Genomic DNA, 21,506 nt, shown 5'->3' with positions numbered 1-21,506 from the left:
TGTGTGTGTGTGTGTGTGTGTGTGTGTGTGTGTGTGTGTGTGTGTGTGTGTGTGTGTGTGTGTGTGTGTGTGTGTGTGTGTGTGTGTGTGTGTGTGTGTAATGTGTGTGTGTGTGTGTGTGTAATGTGTGTGTAATGTGTGTGTAATGTATGTGTGTGTGTGTGTGTGTGTAATGTGTGTGTGTGTGTAATGTGCATGTATGTGTGTGTGTGTGTAATGTGTATGTATGTGTGTGTGTGTGTGTAATGTGTGTGTATGTGTGTGTGTGTGTGTGTGTGTGTGTGTAATGTGTGTGTGTGTGTGTGTGTAATGTGTGTGTGTGTGTGTGTGTAATGTGTGTGTGTAATGTGTGTGTGTGTGTGGGTTTGAGGTGAGAACCTGGTGAAGATAGATCTGATGGACTGGAGCGGAGATAAGACTCATACCTACTACCAGAACTTCAGGATCACAGATGAGAAGGTAAGACACTGAACACTGTGTATAGTCTGGGGGATGAGAAGGTAAGACACTGGCTGGTAACGGTTCTGTGGGATGGCTGGTAACAGTCTGTGGGATGGGTCTGTGGGATGGCTGGTAACAGTCTGTGGGATGGCTGGTAACAGTCTGTGGGATGGCTGGTAACAGTCTGTGGGATGGCTGGTAACAGTCTGTGGGATGGCTGGTAACAGTCTGTGGGATGGCTGGTAACAGTCTGTGGGATGGCTGGTAACAGTCTGTGGGATGGCTGGTAACAGTCTGTGGGATGGCTGGTAACATTCTGTGGGATGGCTGGTGTGACGACCCTCCCACTCTGTCTGCCGTATTCTGTCTTTGTTCTTGTTTCCTTATTAGGATGCCGGTGGGCGGAGTTGAGAGGGTCGTCAGCTACATGGGAAACACCTGGGCCAGGTGTCTCCCAGGATAAATAGACCTCTTCCACATTCATGGAGGAGACTCTCTCCATGCAGACACCTGTTGTAGATTGTGGTGTGGTTCTTGGTGGCCTTTTGTTTGTGTGCTTTGGCACCTTTCAACACCCTGCATTATCACATTCATGCATGCAAAACACTCACTTACACTACGGACTACTGATTACACACACCATTGGATATTTTCCTTAGTTGCTTTAGTTAATAAATATATCTTTTGTTACTCCTTATCTCCACGTTGTCTCCCTTTGTTACGGGCTTTGAGCCGGTTCGTGACAAGTTTTGATAAAATCAGAAACATCCCTCTTTAATCTAGGCCAAAAGAAATGTCTTAATATGCGATTGTAGGTTTTCCTCACCCCCATATGTCCAGCAACGTCACTGTGAGAAGTTTCCAACACCAACTCACGAAGCTTAACTGGTACAACAACCTGACTAATTGCCTCCCCAGACAAACACTATCATGAGACACCCACTTTCTCATCAGGACATCCTCTTGGAGAAAATAGCCATGGGCGACATCTCCCAACTGTTCTATAGGCACAATTTGATCACGCAACTCTTCCAACGTGGGGTCATCCCGTTGAGCATTGATTAGATCTGAGCGGGTTACAGATAACGGGATAACAGGGAAAACAGTGACATACTTTGTATTATTATCATTAGTCGGCGCAGTGACTAGTTCGCCACGGCTCATAGAACGTGTCACTGCACACGCAGAGAACACCTCTGGGAAACTCTGTACACTCTCATCAGGAATCCCAACAAATGACGGCTTAGTGGAAACCACTAGAGATGGAAACACAACTGGCCATACACGCTCACCTGCTAAGTTATTCCCAAGGATAACGTCGATACCCTCAATAGGCAACGAAGGACGCACCCCCACAACAACTTCACCCTTCACCAGCCCACAATCCAACATCAGTTTATGCAATGGAACTGACAGAGTGTTCAAACCTATTCCCTAATTAGAACACTATTCCCGAATCAGTCTCAGCAGAAAAGGGTAACACAGACTCCAACACAAATGATTCAGAGGCACCTGTGTCTCTCAGGATCTTCACTGGCACTAGGTCTTTACTTCCTAACATAGACACAAAACCTTCTGTAATGAAAGGTAAATAGTCTGGATCAATATGGACTTTCACATTCTCCTGGGCCTGAGGAAATGAGTCAAGAATGAACTGATGTGGAACAGGTGCAGCTAACGCAGCAGGCTTAGATTTAGCGTAAGCACCCTTTGACCTGAGAAGTGGACATTCGTTTTTCCAATGACCTGAACCTTGACAGTAGTGACACTCCTGCCCAAAGTCAGCCTTACCATGGGAGTCAGGTTCAACCCTAGTTGAATAGAACTCTGCCCGAGAATCAAAGTATCTCGGTGAGCGAAGCCCAAATCTATCCGAACGCCCCCACTCTTTCCGAATACGGGGTTTTGCAAAGACACTTTTGTGAGTCAACACATACTCGTCCGCCAAAACCGCAGCTTCAGCAACATTCTTTACTTTCTGTTCATTAATATAAGTGGCAATACGATCAGGAATTGTGTCCTTAAATTGCTCTAACATAATCAGATCACACAGCCCTTGGAAAGTCACAACTGCAGAGGCAGAACACCAGCGATTAAACTGTAAAGATAACTGTCGCGCAAACTCAACATGAGTCTGGTTATCGTCCCTTTTTAAAGTTCTAAATCGTTGGCGGTAAGCCTCAGGGACCAATTCATAAATCTGTAACACAGCTGTTTTAACTTTATCATAACTGGCACTGTCGTGTACACTAAGAGCTGAATATGCTTCCTGCGCTTTACCAGTCAGCACACACTGCAACATTAAAGTGCGGTCAGAATCAGGCCAACTCCTAGCGTTAGCAACCCGCTCAAACAACGAAAAGAATGTCTCGGGGTCCCTTTCATTAAACCGAGGCAATAACCGCAAGTTCCCAACAATATCAAATGTCTCTGGGGCACAACCAAAAGCGGAACTACCCCTAGGTAAATCTGGGTCACCTTCCCAAAACAAACTCTCCCCTGAGATCTTTCCTTCCCTAATCAACTCTATACGTTCTTGTTGCAACTTGATTTTAGCACGCTCCATATATTGTTTAAATGCCAATTCCTTTTCATATTTCACACGATCATGCTCTAGCTTCTCACGATCATGCTGCCGATCATGCTCTAGCTTCTCACGATCATGCTCTAGCTGTAACAAAAGCAGTTCTTTCTGCTGTTCAAAAAGAAGGCTACTAGGACTAACCGATGGAATGGCCATTGTAACGTTATGGGGAGACAACAAATCCTCAGCAGAGGCTGGCCCGGTGGTAACTTCAAGAATACCACTCTCCATCAGATTGGCTTTCAATATCAACCTAATAGAATTCTTTAGACGTTTATCACTAATCTCAACCTTGTAGTGTTCCGCGACCTTCAACAGCTGTTCTTTAGTACCTAAATCTAACAATTCCTCTGATGGAGAGCGAATGAACTTATCTACATAAGACGCCATAATCACACAAAAAAATTCTCGCTCTTCCCCTCTGCTGAGCACACCAGAACACAACCCGAGAATTGACAATCACCCTGAGCACCACAGAAGAGAGATGAGATATGGAGCTTCCCCAAAACCTACAATAACTCAACCCTAGTCTTCGTGCAGATTTGCGGTGGGAATTTACGCACTGTAGCCCGCTGGCAAGGAAATAGAACTCCCCAGCATGCTGGCAAATTCCACCAAGCCACGGATGTGCCCCCGAGACAACTGCTCAGTCCACAGACACCACACAAAAATAACAAACATTAACCATGCCCAACATATTCCAAAAAATGAAACACGTCGCTAAACCTATCAGGGGAAAAAGGCTATAGCTCCGGGTAGCAAGTTCCACTACCCTACACAAATCTCCTACCGAGGTACACAGCCGATTTACTCACCTCCTCAGACTGACTTCCCAACAGAAAGTAGAACAAGAGTTTCCAGGCTAGGCAAGGCCTGGAAACTAACCATTATACTCTCTCCAACGCAGCACACAAACCAAACAACAAAGGCAACCAATACTGGGCCGATCACACTCAAACACCATATTCAAACCAAACACGTACCTCCACGGTCTCCCAAACCAATAGTTCAAAGATCCCGGATGAGCCCCACTTGTCACCAACCGGCTCAAAGCCCGTAACAAAGGGAGACAACGTGGAGATAAGGAGTAACAAAAGATATATTTATTAACTAAAGCAACTAAGGAAAATATCCAATGGTGTGTGTAATCAGTAGTCCGTAGTGTAAGTGAGTGTTTTGCATGCATGAATGTGATAATGCAGGGTGTTGAAAGGTGCCAAAGCACACAAACAAAAGGCCACCAAGAACCACACCACAATCTACAACAGGTGTCTGCATGGAGAGAGTCTCCTCCATGAATGTGGAAGAGGTCTATTTATCCTGGGAGACACCTGGCCCAGGTGTTTCCCATGTAGCTGACGACCCTCTCAACTCCGCCCACCGGCATCCTAATAAGGAAACAAGAACAAAGACAGAATACGGCAGACAGAGTGGGAGGGTCGTCACACTGGTAACATTCTGTGGGATGGCTGGTAACATTCTGTGGGATGGCTGGTAACAGACTTTGGGATGGCTGGTAACAGACTTTGGGATGGCTGGTAACAGACTTTGGGATGGTTTGTAACAGACTTTGGGATGGTTTGTAACAGACTTTGGGATGGTTTGTAACAGACTTTGGGATGGCTGGTAACGTTCTGTGGGATGGCTGGTAACAGTCTGTGGGATGGCTGGTAATGTTCTGTGGGATGGTTTGTAACAGACTTTGGGATGGTTTGTAACAGACTTTGGGATGGCTGGTAACAGACTTTGGGATGGCTGGTAACATACTTTGGGATGGCGGGTAATACAGTCATACAGTATGGCAGCATATTGAAACACGTTAGCACGTTAGCTTTCCCACAGTAAAGTATAGGAAATGCATGGGACATTATGCATAATTTAAATCATACGGCCTTTTCTCTGTTTCCTTTAACTATCGTGTTCAATATCAGTCACTATCAGTATCGACAGTCAGTAGGTCTAATAACAAATATTCAACTGCCAATCGACTGTTAGTTCCCTTCTGTTGGCATAGCCTACATGGTACTACTGTACTCTGACCTTAACTATCTACCCCCTGTACCTCTCTCTCCCTCTCCTCCTCTCCTCCCCTCTCTCTCCCTCTCCTCCTCTCCTCCCCTCTCTTTCCCTCTCCTCCTCTCCTCCCCTCTCTCTCCCTCCTCCCCCTCCTCTCCCTCTCTCTCCCTCTCCCCCTCCTCCCTCTCCCTCTCTCCCTCTCCCTCTCCCTCCCCTCTCTCTCCCTCTCCCTCTCCTCCCCTCCCTCTCTCCCTCTCCTCCCCTCTCCCTCTCCTCCCCTCTCTCTCCCTCTCCCTCTCCTCCCCCTCCCTCTCCTCCCCCTCTCTCTCCCTCTCCTCCTCTCCTCCCCTCTCTCTCCCTCTCTCCCTCTCCTCCTCTCCTCCCCTCTCTCTCCCTCTCCTCCTCTCCTCCCCTCTCTCTCCCTCTCCTCCTCTCCTCCCCTCTCTCTCCCTCTCCTCCTCTCCTCCCCTCTCTCTCCCTCTCCCTCCTCTCCTCCCCTCTCTCTCCCTCTCCCTCTCCTCCTCTCCTCTCTCTCCCTCTACCTCTCCTCCTCTCCTCTCTCTCCCTCTACCTCTCCTCCTCTCCTCCTCTCTCTCTCCCTCTCCCTCTCCTCCTCTCCTCCCCTCTCTCTCCCTCTCCTTCTACCTCTCCCTCTCCTCCCCTCTCTCTCTCCCCCTCTCTCTCCCTCTCCTCTCCTCCCCTCTCTCTCCCTCTCCCTCTCCTCCCCTCTCTCTCCCTCTCCCTCTCCTCCCTCTCCCTCTCCTCCCCTCTCTCTCCCTCTCCCTCTCTCCCCTCTCTCTCCCTCTCCCTCTCCTCCCCTCTCTCTCCCTCTCCCTCTCCTCCCCTCTCTCTCCCTCTCCTCCCCTCTCTCTCCCTCTCCCTCTCCTCCCCTCTCTCTCCCTCTCCTCCTCTCCTCCCCTCTCTCTCCCTCTCCCTCTCCCTCTCCTCCCCTCCTCCCCAGGATAGCTATCGTCTATGGTACGGTGTGCATAGCGGTCGTGGAGGAGATGCTTTATCAGGAGGAAGGGGGATGGTGGAGCAGTGGTCTTCCTCTCTCAGTGGGATGCAGTTCAGCACCAGAGACCAGGTTAGTCACAGCTACCCAATCAATCAACCAATCATTCCCAGGTTAGTCACAGCTATCTAATCAATCATTCCCAGATTAGTCACATCTACCCAATCAAACAACCAATCATTCCCAGGAAAGTCACAGCTAATCAATCATTCTCAGGTTAGTCACAGCTATCTAATCAATCATTACCAGGTTAGTCACAGCTACATAATCAATACATCATTCTCAGGTTAGTCACAGCTATCTAATCAATAAATCATTACCAGGTTAGTCACAGCTACATAATCAATAAATCATTACCAGGTTAGTCACAGCCAAATAATCAATAAATCATTACCAGGTTAGTCACAGCTACATAATCAATAAATCATTACCAGGTTAGTCACAGCTACATAATCAATAAATCATTCTCAGGTTAGTCACAGCCAAATAATCAATAAATCATTACCAGGTTAGTCACAGCTACATAATCAATAAATCATTACCAGGTTAGTCACATCTATCTAATCAATAAATCATTACCAGGTTAGTCACAGCTATCTAATCAATAAATCATTACCAGGTTAGTCACAGCTACATAATCAATAAATCATTACCAGGTTAGTCACATCTATCTAATCAATAAATCATTACCAGGTTAGTCACATCTATCTAATCAATAAATCATTACCAGGTTAGTCACAGCTATCTAATCAATAAATCATTACCAGGTTAGTCACATCTATCTAATCAATAAATCATTACCAGGTTAGTCTATCTAATCAATAAATCATTACCAGGTTAGTCACATCTATCTAATCAATAAATCATTACCAGGTTAGTCACATCTATCTAATCAATAAATCATTACCAGGTTAGTCACAGCTATCTAATCAATAAAATTACCAGGTTATAAATCATTAAATCAATAAATCATTACCAGGTTAGTCACATCTATCTAATCAATAAATCATTACCAGGTTAGTCACAGCTATCTAATCAATAAATCATTACCAGGTTAGTCACATCTATCTAATCAATAAATCATTACCAGGTTAGTCACATCTATCTAATCAATAAATCATTACCAGGTTAGTCACAGCTATCTAATCAATAAATCATTACCAGGTTAGTCACAATAAATCTACCAGGTTAGTCACATCTATCTAATCAATAAATCATTACCAGGTTAGTCACATCTATCTAATCAATAAATCATTACCAGGTTAGTCTAATCATTCAGGTTATCTAATCAATAAATCATTACCAGGTTAGTCACATCTATCTAATCAATAAATCATCAGGTTAGTATCTATCTAATCAATAAATCATTACCAGGTTAGTTAGTCACATCTATCTAATCAATAAATCATTCACAGCTACATAATCAATAAATCATTACCAGGTTAGTCACAGCTATCTAATCAATAAATCATTACCAGGTTAGTCACAGCTACTAATCAATAAATCATTACCAGGTTTAGCTACATAATCAATAAATCATTACCAGGTTAGTCACAGCTACATAATCAATAAATCATTACCAGGTTAGTCACAGCTATCTAATCAATAAATCATTACCAGGTTAGTCACAGCTATCTAATCAATAAATCATTACCAGGTTAGTCACAGCTATCTAATCAATAAATCATTACCAGGTTAGTCACAGCTACATAATCAATAAATCATTACCAGGTTAGTCACAGCTACATAATCAATAAATCATTACCAGGTTAGTCACAGCTATCTAATCAATAAATCATTACCAGGTTAGTCACAGCTATCTAATCAATAAATCATTACCAGGTTAGTCACAGCTATCTAATCAATAAATCATTACCAGGTTAGTCACAGCTACCTAATCAATAAATCATTACCAGGTTAGTCACAACTACATAATCAATAAATAATTACCAGGTTAGTCACAGCTATCTAATCAATAAATCATTACCAGGTTAGTCACAGCTATCTAATACATCATTACCAGGTTAGTCACAACTATCTAATCAATAAATCATTACCAGGTTAGTCACAGCCAAATAATCAATAAATCATTACCAGGTTAGTCACAGCTATCTAATCAATCAATCATTACCAGGTTAGTCACAGCTATCTAATCAATCAATCATTACCAGGTTAGTCACAGCTATCTAATCAATAAATCATTACCAGGTTAGTCACAGCTACATAATCAATAAATCATTACCAGGTTAGTCACAGCTATCTAATCAATAAATCATTACCAGGTTAGTCACAGCTACATAATCAATAAATCATTACCAGGTTAGTCACAGCTATCTAATCAATAAATCATTACCAGGTTAGTCACAGCTACATAATCAATAAATCATTACCAGGTTAGTCACAGCTACATAATCAATAAATCATTACCAGGTTAGTCACAGCTACATAATCAATAAATCATTACCAGGTTAGTCACAGCTACATAATCAATAAATCATTACCAGGTTAGTCACAGCTACATAATCAATAAATCATTACCAGGTTAGTCACAGCTACATAATCAATAAATCATTACCAGGTTAGTCACAGCTACATAATCAATAAATCATTACCAGGTTAGTCACAGCCAAATAATCAATAAATCATTACCAGGTTAGTCACAGCTACATAATCAATAAATCATTACCAGGTTAGTCACAGCTATCTAATCAATAAATCATTACCAGGTTAGTCACAGCTATGTAATCAATAAATCATTAAAACACTCATAGTGTATTGAGCACAGTGAAAACACTTAGTGTATTGAGCACAGTGAAAACACATAGTGTATTGAGCACAGTGAAAACACTTAGTGTATTGAGCACAGTGAAAACACATAGTGTATTGAGCACAGTGAAAACACTTAGTGTATTGAGCACAGTGAAAACACACTTAGTGTATTGAGCACAGTGAAAACACTCATAGTGTATTGAGCACACACAGTGAAAACACATAGTGTATTGAGCACAGTGAAAACACTGAGCACAGTAGTGTATTGAGCACAGTGAAAACACTTAGTGTATTGAGCACAGTGAAAACACATAGTGTATTGAGCACAGTGAAAACACTCATAGTGTATTGAGCACAGTGTGAAAACACTTAGTGTATTGAGCACAGTGAAAACACAGTGAAAACACTCATAGTGTATTGAGCACAGTGAAAACACTCATAGTGTATTGAGCACAGTGAAAACACAGTGTGAGCACAGTGAAAACACTTAGTGTATTGAGCACAGTGAAAACACATAGTGTATTGAGCACAGTGAAAACACATAGTGTATTGAGCACAGTGAAAACACATAGTGTATTGAGCACAGTGAAAACACTTAGTGTATTGAGCACAGTGAAAAAACTTAGTGTATTGAGCACAGTAGTGTATTGAGCACAGTGAAAACACTCATAGTGTATTGAGCACAGTGAAAACACTCATAGTGTATTGAGCACAGTGAAAACACATAGTGTATTGAGCACAGTGAAAACACATAGTGTATTGAGCACAGTGAAAACACTCATAGTGTATTGAGCACAGTGAAAACACTTAGTGTATTGAGCACAGTGAAAACACATAGTGTATTGAGCACAGTGAAAACACTCATAGTGTATTGAGCACAGTGAAAACACTCATAGTGTATTGAGCACAGTGAAAACACATAGTGTATTGAGCACAGTGAAAACACATAGTGTATTGAGCACAGTGAAAACACTCATAGTGTATTGAGCACAGTGAAAACACTCATAGTGTATTGAGCACAGTGAAAACACTCATAGTGTATTGAGCACAGTGAAAACACTTACACTTAGTGTATTGAGCACAGTGAAAACACAGTGAAAACACATAGTGTATTGAGCACAGTGAAAACACTCATAGTGTATTGAGCACACATAGTGTATTGAGCACAGTGAAAACACTCATAGTGTATTGAGCACAGTGAAAACAAGTATTGAGCACAGTGAAAACACTCATAGTGTATTGAGCACAGTGAAAACACTCATAGTGTATTGAGCACAGTGAAAACACTCATAGTGTATTGAGCACAGTGAAAACACTCATAGTGTATTGAGCACAGTGAAAACACATAGTGTATTGAGCACAGTGAAAACACTCATAGTGTATTGAGCACAGTGAAAACACTCATAGTGTATTGAGCACAGTGAAAACACTCATAGTGTATTGAGCACAGTGAAAACACATAGTGTATTGAGCACAGTGAAAACACTATAGTGTATTGAGCACAGTGAAAACACATAGTGTATTGAGCACAGTGAAAACACATAGTGTATTGAAAACCTATAGTGTATTGAGCACAGTGAAAACACATAGTGTATTGAGCACAGTGAAAACACTCATAGTGTATTGAGCACAGTGAAAACAGCTCATAGTGTATTGAGCACAGTGAAAACACATAGTGTATTGAGCACAGTGAAAAACATAGAGGCACAGTGAAAACACTGAGCACAGTGAAAACACTCATAGTGCACAGTGAAAACACATAGTGTATTGAGCACAGTGAAAACACTCATAGTGTATTGAGACTAAGTGTAGCCAGTGAAAACACTCATAGTGTATTGAGCACTCATAGTGTATTTGAAAACACATAGTGTATTGAGCACAGTGCATAGTGTATTGAGCACAGTGAAAACACTTAGTGTATTGAGCACAGCATAGTGTATTGAGCACAGTGAAAACAATAATTGAGCACAGTGAAAACACATAGTGTATTGAGCACAGTGAAAACACTCATAGTGTATTGAGCACAGTGAAAACAAATAGTGTATTGAGCACAGTGAAAACACATAGTCAGTGAAAACACACATAGTGTATTGAGACATTAGTGGGGTGTAGTGTATTGAGCACAGTGAAAAGGTCTTAGTGTATTGAGCACAGTGAAAACACTCATAGTGTATTGAGCACAGTGAAAACATCATCCATTTGAAAAAAAGTGTATTGTAACTCATAGTGTATTGAACACACATAGTGTATTGGAAAAAGTCAAGTGTATTGGTCAGTGAAAACAACACTTTGAGCACAGTCTGAGCAAGTCATAGTGTATTGAGCACAGTGAAAACACATAGTGTATTGAGCACAGTGAAAACACATAGTGTATTGAGCACAGTGAAAACACTTAGTGTATTGAGTCACAGTATTTCAATTCAACACTCAGTGATTTCAACTGAAAAGCAGAAAAATGGTTACAATATATACCTACATAGCTGCCCAGGAGAACAGAGGAGGCTGGTGGTACAACAGGTGGTTGAGGAGACTAATGTAGCCTCTCGCTTTGCCAATTTAAGCTTTTTCATTTGCAAAAAATGGACTTGGACATTATATATACATCATCATTTGAAAAGGTAACACAACAACATTGGAAAAAGTCTCTGAATACAGTTTCATCATCAGCTATTGTTTCAATTCAACCCAGATTTCAACTAAAAATGGATAATATATACACATCTAGGGTTTGAAGCTCTGGTACATTTAAAATGGACAATATATACACGTCTAGGGTCTCCAATGGAATCTTCAAGTTAATGGTCAATATATTCTATGTAAACTCAATCTCAAAAATGTCAAACAAAATGTTCGAATTGTTGTCAAATATATCATAAATGTGACTGGTGGAGTAATGTCACACATACAGCTAACTTAAACATATGGAAAATTCTGCTCTACCCAAAATGACAACAAACTAATTGCAGCATTACCACAGAAACGGAGGAGGCAAGTGGAAGGAGGTAAAAGGAACTTGTCTGCCGGCTCTACATTAAAGACAATAGTTAGTTAAAGATTATTGTGATAAATAAAAAAGGATAAATAAATTGACAGCCGTATAGATTGCAAAATAGTTGGGAAGAGATTTTCGATGTGCCGATTCCATGGCACATGATTTACAAACTGGTACGCAGAACAACACCGGATTCAAAACTTAGTTTTATAATTTAAATGATTATACAAACTTCTCTAACCTTTCCAGCTCTGCCTATTTTGTTGTGAAGAGACATAATCACTAGGTAATTTGTTTTGGTACCGTCCTTATGTAGCTAGTTTTTCGATCGATGTTCAGGAATGGCTGAAGATTTGTAATATTTACCTGGAGCTAACTCTGCAGACAACACTGCTGGGTGATCTGGAAAGTCAATCAATCAATTATATAATAATACTTTTAGTAAAAATATGAATCTTTAATGTATAATCTGTAGAAAGTATGAGAATGGAAAGGTTCAAGACTTTTGTGAAACATTACATCACAGTTATATACAGTGTGGCAATTCCATTGATAGAACCAACAATCTATCTGCGATATTAACAAGTGCATTTAAAGTTTCATTTGATTTAGTATTTTTTATTTTAGTTGAGATGGAGACGTGAAATTATTATTGTGTATAGACAAACTGAATCTTTAATTGTGTTTGGTTGTCAACGCAACCAAATATCACCATTTGAAGGAGATGTATCTTCTGATTGGATAGTTCCATCTGTACCACTGACTTAGTTCTGATTGGATAGTTCCATCTGTAATACTGACTTAGTTCTGATTAGATAGTTCCCTCTGTAATACTGACTTAGTTCTGATTGGATAGTTCCCTCTGTACCACTGACTTAGTTCTGATTGGATAGTTCTGACTTAGTTCTGATTGGATATGTACCACTGACTTAGTTCTGATTAGATAGTTCCCTCTGTACCACTGACTTAGTTCTGATTGGATAGTTCCCTCTGTACCACTGACTTAGTTCTGATTGGATAGTTCCCTCTGTACCACTGACTTAGTTCTGATTGGATAGTTCCCTCTGTACCACTGACTTAGTTCTGATTGGATAGTTCCCTCTGTACCACTGACTTAGTTCTGATTGGATAGTTCCCTCTGTACCACTGACTTAGTTCTGGATAGTTCCTCTGTACCACTGACTTAGTTCTGATTGGATAGTTCCCTCTGTACCACTGACTTACTGACTTAGTTCTGATTGGATAGTTCTCTGTACCACTGACTTAGTTCTGTTCCTCTGTACCACCACTGACTTAGTTCTGATTGGATAGTTCCCTCTGTACCACTGACTTAGTTCTGATTGGATAGTTCCCTCTGTACCACTGACTTAGTTCTGATTGGATAGTTCCCTCTGTACCACTGACTTAGTTCTGATTGGATAGTTCCCTCTGTACCACTGACTGGTTTTACTTCCAATTTGTCTACAAATGAAAAACTGATATGTTGGGTTCACGTCTCCATTTCAACCAAACATCGAAGTTAAAGAATAAAACTAAATCAAATCGAACATTAAATGCAGTTTCATTTGATTTATTCCTATTCTTTAATTAAGACTTTTGTTTTGCTTTTATATGGTTGAAAGCATCGTGATAACACATCCAACAACCTTCTGGCTGTCTATGTGGGTGAATAAAGGCTGGAATCTCATTGATCAACGTCTCAGCCAAATATTACCCACATTTACACGTTGAAATGCCATGGTGTGCCCAGTGGGAAATATTACCCACATTTACACGTTGAAATGCCATGGTGTGCCCAGTGGGAAATATTACCCACATTTACACGTTGAAATGACATGGTGTGCCCAGTGTGAAATATTACCCACATTTACACGTTGAAATGCCATGGTGTGCCCAGTGGGAAATATTACCCACATTTACACGTTGAAATGCCATAGTGTGTCCAGTGGGAAATATTACCCACATTTACACGGAAATATTTGCAGTGGGAAATATTACCCACATTTACACGTTGAAATGCCATGGTGTGCCCAGTAAATCCATCAGATACACGTTGAAATGCCGGCGATCCGACTTAGTAAATCATAATTGGTCAGAAGTCAGTTTTATTTGCTCCATATAAATAGTCATAAATCCATCAGATCGTCGGCGATCCGACTTAGTAAATCATAATTGGTCAGAAGTCAGTTTTAGCTCAACCTCAGCTCAGTGTTGCTCAGCCTCTGAGCGCCGTAGGGTAATCATACTTATATCTCTGTGATCGGCATGGTCGCTCCATTCCTGTGCAGGAAGTAGTTTGTTTGTAATAGTTATAAATCAAAGGTCAAAGTCAAATTGCGGGTCAAATTGACTTCAGAACAGTTTAGCTCAGCCTCTGAGCATCATAGGGAAATCATACTTATACAGTCTAGATGTGATCAGCACGGTTGCACCAGTCTTGTGCAAATGGACGTGGAACCTACGGAAAGGGAGGAGCCTAGCACTATGGAACATAAGGAAAGGGAGGAGCCTAGCACTATGGAACATAAGGAAAGGGAGGAGCCTAGCACTATGGAACATAAGGAAAGGGAGGAGCCTAGCACTATGGAACATACATGCACTATGGAACATAAGGAAAGGGAGGACCCTAGCACTATGGAACATACATGCACTATGGTTCCGGTTGGAGCGAGTGGTCGCATCTGCACGTCGCTCCAACGGGTAGTATAACTTTTTCATTATATTTCATTATATCATTCATTATATCACAACGGTTTGATTTGTCTTATCTTAGCAATTTCTTCTCAGCTAGCTACATAGCCGTCTTTGTATCAAAAGATAATTGCGTAATTATATTTCGCCGTCCTAACGTAGTCTTCACTAGTCTTCACTAGCCAGCTAGCTAACGTCCACTGATTAGCTGCACTGGAGAAACTGTTACACTCAACTGAACGACTTGATTAGTTTAGTGTCAGCTAGCTACATAGCTGTCTTTGCTGTCTTCGTATCATCGTATCATCGTATCCAAGATAATTGTGTTGTTTAGGTTTAGAGTGTGTAGTCTTAGAGTGATTATCTTAATTTACCGAGGTTAGCTAGCCAGCTATTTGTCGTCCTTAACGTAGGTGACTCTGCTAGCTAGCCAACAGCTAGCCAACGCTAGCCAACGTCTTCTGTATAGAACTCAACTACCCGGTCGCATTCACAGGTTGTATCACATTTTCACTTCATTTTCATTACAGTACAACGGTTTGATTTGTTTGATCGTAGCTAGCTACTTAGCTAGCTACATAGCCGTCTTTGTATCAAAGATAATTGTGTAGTCTAGAGCGATTTTCTAGCTAGCCATCTATTGTCGTTCTTTTAACATACGTAACGTAAACAACAAGCTAGCCTGAGCCCCGAATAGCAACACTGCAGAAACTATTACACTCAACGGAACGACTTGATTAGTGTAGTGTCAACAACGCACCCACTGCCAGCTGGCCTACTTCAGCAGTACTGTATCATTTTAATCATTTTAGTCAATAAGATTCTTGCTACGTAGCTTAACTTTCTGAACATTCGAGACGTGTAGTCCACTTGTCATTCCAATCTCCTTTGCATTAGCGTAGCCTCTTCTGTAGCCTGTCAACTATGTGTCGGTTTATCCCTGTTCTCTCCTCTCTGCACAGACCATACAAACGCTCCTCACGTGGAAACTCTGGTGGTCCCAGCGCGACGACCCACGTGGAGTTCCAGGTCTCCGGTAGCCTCTGGAACTGCCAATCTGCGGTCAACAAGGCAGAGTTCATCTCAGCCCATGCCTCCCTCCAGTCCTCGACTTCTTGGCCCTGACGGAAACATGGATCACCACAGACAACACTGCTACTCCTACTGCTCTCTCTTCGTCCGCCCACGTGAACACCCCGAGAGCGTCTGGTCAGCGGGGTGGTGGCACCGGGATCCTCATCTCTCCCAAGTGGTCATTCTCTCTTTCTCCCTTACCCATCTGTCTATCGCCTCCTTTGAATTCCATGCTGTCACAGTCACTAGCCCTTTCAAGCTTAACATCCTTATCATTTATCGCCCTCCAGGTTCCCTCGGAGAGTTCATCAATGAGCTTGATGCCTTGATAAGCTCCTTTCCTGAGGACGGCTCACCTCTCACAGTTCTGGGGAACTTTAACCTCCCCACGTCTACCTTTGACTCTTTCCTCTCTGCCTCCTTCTTTCCACTCCTCTCCTCTTTTGACCTCACCCTCTCACCTTCCCCCTACTCACAAGGCAGGCAATACGCTCGACCTCATCTTTACTAGATGCTGTTCTTCCACTAACCTCAACTCCCCTCCAAGTCTCCGACCACTGCCTTGTATCCTTTTCCCTCTCGCTCTCATCCAACACCTCCCACACTGCCCCTACTCGGATGGAGGTCCCAACCTTCGCTCTCTCTCCCCGCTACTCTCTCCTCTTCCATCCTATCATCTCTTCCCTCCGCTCAAACCTTCTCCCACCTATCTCCTGATTCTGCCTCCTCAACCCTCCTCTCCTCCCTCTCTGCATCCCTTGACTCTCTATGTCCCCTATCCTCCAGGCCGGCTCGGTCCTCCCCTCCCGCTCCGTGGCTCGATGACTCATTGCGAGCTCACAGAACAGGGCTCCGGGCAGCCGAGCGGAAATGGAAAAACTCGCCTCCCTGCGGACCTGGCATCCTTTCACTCCCTCCTCTCTACATTTTCCTCCTCTGTCTCTGCTGCTAAAGCCACTTTCTACCACGCTAAATTCCAAGCTTCTGAACACTAGGAAGCTCTTTGCCACCTTCTCCTCCCTCCTGAATCCTCCGCCCCCCTCCCCCCTCCTCCCTCTCTGCAGATGAGTCAACCATTTTGAAAAGAAGGTCGACGACATCCGATCCTCGTTTGCTAAGTCAAACGACACCGCTGGTTCTGCTCACACTGCCCTACCCTATGCTCTGACCTCTTTCTCCCTCTCTCTCCAGATGAAATCTCGCGTCTTGTGACGGCCGGCCGCCCAACAACCTGCCCGCTTGACCCTATCCCCTCCTCTCTTCTCCAGACCATTTCCGGAGACCTTCTCCCTTACCTCACCTCGCTCATCAACTCATCCCTGACCGTTGGCTACGTCCCTTCCGTCTTCAAGAGAGGAGAGTTGCACCCCTTCTGAAAAAACCTACACTCGATCCCTCCGATGAACATACAGACCAGTATCCCTTCTTTCTTTTCTCTCCAAAACTCTTGAACGTGCCGTTCTTGGCCAGCTCTCCCGCTATCTCTCTCTGAATGACCTTCTTGATCCAAATCAGTCAGGTTTCAAGAACATGAGACTGCTCTCCTCTGTATCACGGAGGGCTCCGCACTGCTAAAGCTAACTCTCTCTCCTCTGCTCTCATCCTTCTAGATCTATCGGCTGCCTTCGATACTGTGAACCATCAGATCCTCCTCTCCACCCTCTCCGAGTTGGGCATCTCCGGCGCGGCCCACGCTTGGATTGCGTCCTACCTGACAGGTCGCTCCTACCACGAGAATCTGTCTCCTCACCACGCGCTCTCACCACTGGTGTCCCCAGGGCTCTGTTCTTGGCCCTCTCCTATTCTCGCTATACACCAAGTCACTTGGCTCTGTCATAACCTCACATGGTCTCTCTTATCATTGCTATGCAGACGACACACAATTAATCTTCTCCTTTCCCCTTCTGATGACCAGGTAGCATCTCTGCATGTCTGGCAGAATCAGTGTGGATGACGGATCACCACCTCAAGCTGAACCTCGGCAAGAGGAGCTGCTCTTCCTCCCGGGGAAGGACTGCCCGTTCCATGATCTCGCCATCACGGTTGACAACTCCACTGTGTCCTCCTCCCAGAGCGCCAAGAACCTTGGTGTGATCCTGGACAACACCCTGTCGTTCTCAACTAACATCAAGGCGGTGGCCCGTTCCTGTAGGTTCATGCTCTACAACATCCGGAACACCCTGCCTCACACAGGAAGCGGCGCAGGTCCTAATCCAGGCACTTGTCATCTCCCGTCTGGATTACTGCAACTCGCTGTTGGCTGGGCTCCCTGCCTGTGCCATTAAACCCCTTCAACTCATCCAGAACGCCGCAGCCCGTCTGGTGTTCAACCTTCCCAAGTTCTCTCACTCACCCCGCTGCTCCGTTCTCTCCAACATATCCGCTACAAGACCATGGTGCTTGCCTACGGAGCTGTGAGGGGAACGGCACCTCAGTACCTCCAGGCTCTGAAGGCCCTACACCCAAACAAGGGCAATCCAGCCTGCTCGCCTCCCTACCACTGAGGAAGTACAGCTCCCGCTCAGCCCAGTCAAAACTGTTCGCTGCCCTGGCCCCCAATGGTGGAACAAACTCCCTCACGACGCCAGGACAGCGGAGTCAATCACCACCTTCCGGAGACACCTGAAACCCCACCTCTTTAAGGAATACCTAGGATAGGTTAAGTAATCCCTCTCACCCCACCCCCCCTAAGTTTTAGATGCACTATTGTTAAGTGACTGTCCCACTGGATGTCATAAGGTGAATGCACCAATTTGTAAGTCGCTCTGGATAAGAGCGTCTGCTAAATGACGTAAATGTAATGTAAATGTAATGTAAATAAGGAAAGGGAGGAGCCTAGCACTATGTAACATACAGAATGGGAGGAGCCTAGCACGATGGAACATAAGGAATGGGAGGAGCCTTGCACTATGGAACATACAGAAAGGGAGGAGCCTAGCACTATGGAACATACAGAAAGGGAGGAGCCTAGCACTATGGAACATACTGAAAGGGAGGAGACTAGCACTATGGAACATACTGAAAGGGAGGAGACTAGCACTATGGAACATACAGAAAGGGAGGAGCCTAGCACTATGGAACATAAGGAAAGGGAGGAGACTAGCACTATAGAACATACAGAAAGGGAGGAGCCTAGCACTATGGAACATAAGGAAAGGGAGGAGCACTATGGAACATAAGGAAAGGGAGGAGCCTAGCACTATGGAACATAAGGAAAGGGAGGAGCCTAGCACTATGGAACATAAGGAAAGGGAGGAGCCGAGCACAATGGAACATACAGAAAGGGAGGAGCCTAGCACTATGGAACATAAGGAAAGGGAGGAGCCTAGCACTATGGAACATAAGGAAAGGGAGGAGCCTAGCACTATGGAACATAGGAAAGGGAGGAGTCTAGCACTATAGAACATAAGAAAAGGGAGGAGCTTAGCACTATGGAACATACAGAAAGGGAGGAGCCTAGCACTATCGAACATATGGAAAGGGAGGAGCCTAGCACTATGGAACATAAGGAAAGGGAGGAGCCTAGCACTATGGAACATACAGAAAGGGAGGAGCTTAGCACTATGGAACATACAGAAAGGGAGGAGCCTAGCACTATAGAACATACAGAAAGGGAGGAGCCTAGCACTATGGAACATACAGAAAGGGAGGAGCCTAGCACTATGGAACATAAGGAAAGGGAGGAGCCTAGCACTATGGAACATACAGAAAGGGAGGAGCCTAGCACTATCGAACATATGGAAAGGGAGGAGCCTAGCACTATGGAACATACAGAAAGGGAGGAGACTAGCACTATAGAACATAAGGAAAGGGAGGAGCACTATGGAACATACAGAAAGGGAGGAGCCTAGCACTATGGAACATAGGAAAGGGAGGAGCCTAGCACTATAGAACATAAGGAAAGGGAGGAGCACTATGGAACATAAGGGAGGAGCTTAGCACTATGGAACATATGGAAAGGGAGGAGCCTAGCACTATCGAACATATGGAAAGGGAGGAGCCTAGCACTATGGAACATATGGAAAGGGAGGAGCCTAGCACTATCGAACATATGGAAAGGGAGGAGCCTAGCACTATGGAACTGGAAAGGGAGGAGCCTAGCACTATGGAACATAAGGAAAGGGAGGAGCCTAGCACTATGGAACATACAGAAAGGGAGGAGCCTAGCACTATGGAACATAAGGAAAGGGAGGAGACTAGCACTATGGAACATAAGGAAAGGGAGGAGCCTAGCACTATGGAACATACAGAAAGGGAGGAGCACTATGGAACATCTGTGAGGATCTCACTATGGAACATGGGAAAGGGAGGAGCATTATATGGAACATGTCTATGGAACATAAGGAAAGGGAGGAGACTAGCACTATAGAACTCGGAAAGGGAGGTGTCTAGTCTATGGAACATGTCTGTGAGCCTGTTTGGAACATCCAGCTGTCATGTCTTCCTGTCTGGAACATAAGGAAAGGGAGGAGCCTAGCACTTGGAACATACTCCAGCTGTCCATGTATTTCTCTGGTCTAACAGAGTGAACTCATACATGTTTGTCCACTCTGTGTGTCATGTCTTCCTGTTTCTGTTCACCTGTTTCTCCATGTTGTGTCTGTTCACCTGTTTATCCAGCTGTCATGTCTTCCTGTCTGTTCACCTGTTTCTCCAGGTGTCATGTCTTCCTGTCTGTTCACCTGTTTCTCCAGGTGTCATGTCTTCCTGTCTGTTCACCTGTTTCTCCAGCACTCATGTCTTCCTGTCTGTTCACCTGTTTCTCCAGCTGTCATGTCTTCCTGTCTGTTCACCTGTTTCTCCAGGTGTCATGCAGCCAACCTGAATGGGAAGTTCTACCGCGGTGGAGTCTACAAGGGTCTCTATGACAATGGTGTGGTGTGGGGCACCTGGAGAGGCCTGTGGTACTCCCTCCGACACACCACCATCAAAATACGGCCCCTGCTCTCCCTGGACAGCCTGGCAGGCAGCGGAGCAGGGCCAGATGGGTAGAGCGTCCAGGAAATACTGAGGCTTCAGCCAGCGCTAGGCCTCAAGACATGGAGCCGGTCAACCACCGAATCACCTGCAGTAGAAAGTATTAGAGGCTTTAAAAAAACATTATTTTAAAAATATATTTTCATTTATTATTTTCCAATCTTTTGTCAAATTCTTTGTAAATATATAAAATGTTAATGAGGCTTTGTCTTCCCAGTTCCATAGTATCGTTGACACATTAAGGTCACAGCAGGGGAATGATGTAGTTCAGACGTATATGTTTTGAACTAAATGCAATTATGCAATAATAATAAATGGCAATTATAAACTAACACGTCTCCCTGATGTTTACATGAGCAGTATAAACTAACACGTCTCCCTGATGTTTACATGAGCAGTATAAACTAACACGTCTCCCTGATGTTTACATGAGCAGTATAAACTAACACGTCTCCCTGATGTTTACATGAGCAGTATAAACTAACACGTCTACATGAACAGTATAAACTAACACGTCTCTCAAATCAAATCAAATCAAATTTATTTATATAGCCCTTCGTACATCAGCTGATATCTCAAAGTGCTGTACAGAAACCCAGCCTAAAACCCCAAACAGCAAACAATGCAGGTGTAAAAGCACGGTGGCTAGGAAAAACTCCCTAGAAAGGCCAAAACCTAGGAAGAAACCTAGAGAGGAACCGGGCTATGTGGGGTGGCCAGTCCTCTTCTGGCTGTGCCGGGTAGAGATTATAACAGAACATGACCAAGATGTTCAAATGTTCATAAATGACCAGCATGGTCAAATAATAATAAGGCAGAACAGTTGAAACTGGAGCAGCAGCACAGTCAGGTGGACTGGGGACAGCAAGGAGCCATCATGTCAGGTAGTCCTGGGGCACGGTCCTAGGGCTCAGGTCCTCCGAGAGAGAGAAAGAAAGAGAGAATTA

General features: G+C 43.8%; 1 protein-coding gene across 1 annotated transcript; it reads left to right on the top strand.

Moving 5' to 3' along the window:
• The first annotated feature begins 316 nt into the window (after positions 1-316).
• Positions 317-20,885, top strand: LOC124015595 (fibrinogen-like protein 1). The gene is made up of 3 exons (XM_046330942.1): positions 317-459; positions 6,003-6,128; positions 20,388-20,885. Exons 1-3 carry the CDS (start codon positions 452-454, stop codon positions 20,572-20,574), a joined length of 321 nt encoding a protein of 106 aa, XP_046186898.1. The 5' UTR covers positions 317-451; the 3' UTR covers positions 20,575-20,885.
• The last annotated feature ends 621 nt before the right edge of the window (positions 20,886-21,506 follow it).

The sequence above is a fragment of the Oncorhynchus gorbuscha genome, linkage group LG02 (genome assembly GCF_021184085.1).
Source record: "Oncorhynchus gorbuscha isolate QuinsamMale2020 ecotype Even-year linkage group LG02, OgorEven_v1.0, whole genome shotgun sequence".
Classification (NCBI taxonomy): domain Eukaryota; kingdom Metazoa; phylum Chordata; class Actinopteri; order Salmoniformes; family Salmonidae; genus Oncorhynchus; species Oncorhynchus gorbuscha.
The sequence above is the reverse complement of the archived record's forward strand: the minus strand, read 5'-3'. Positions and strand labels throughout refer to the sequence as shown.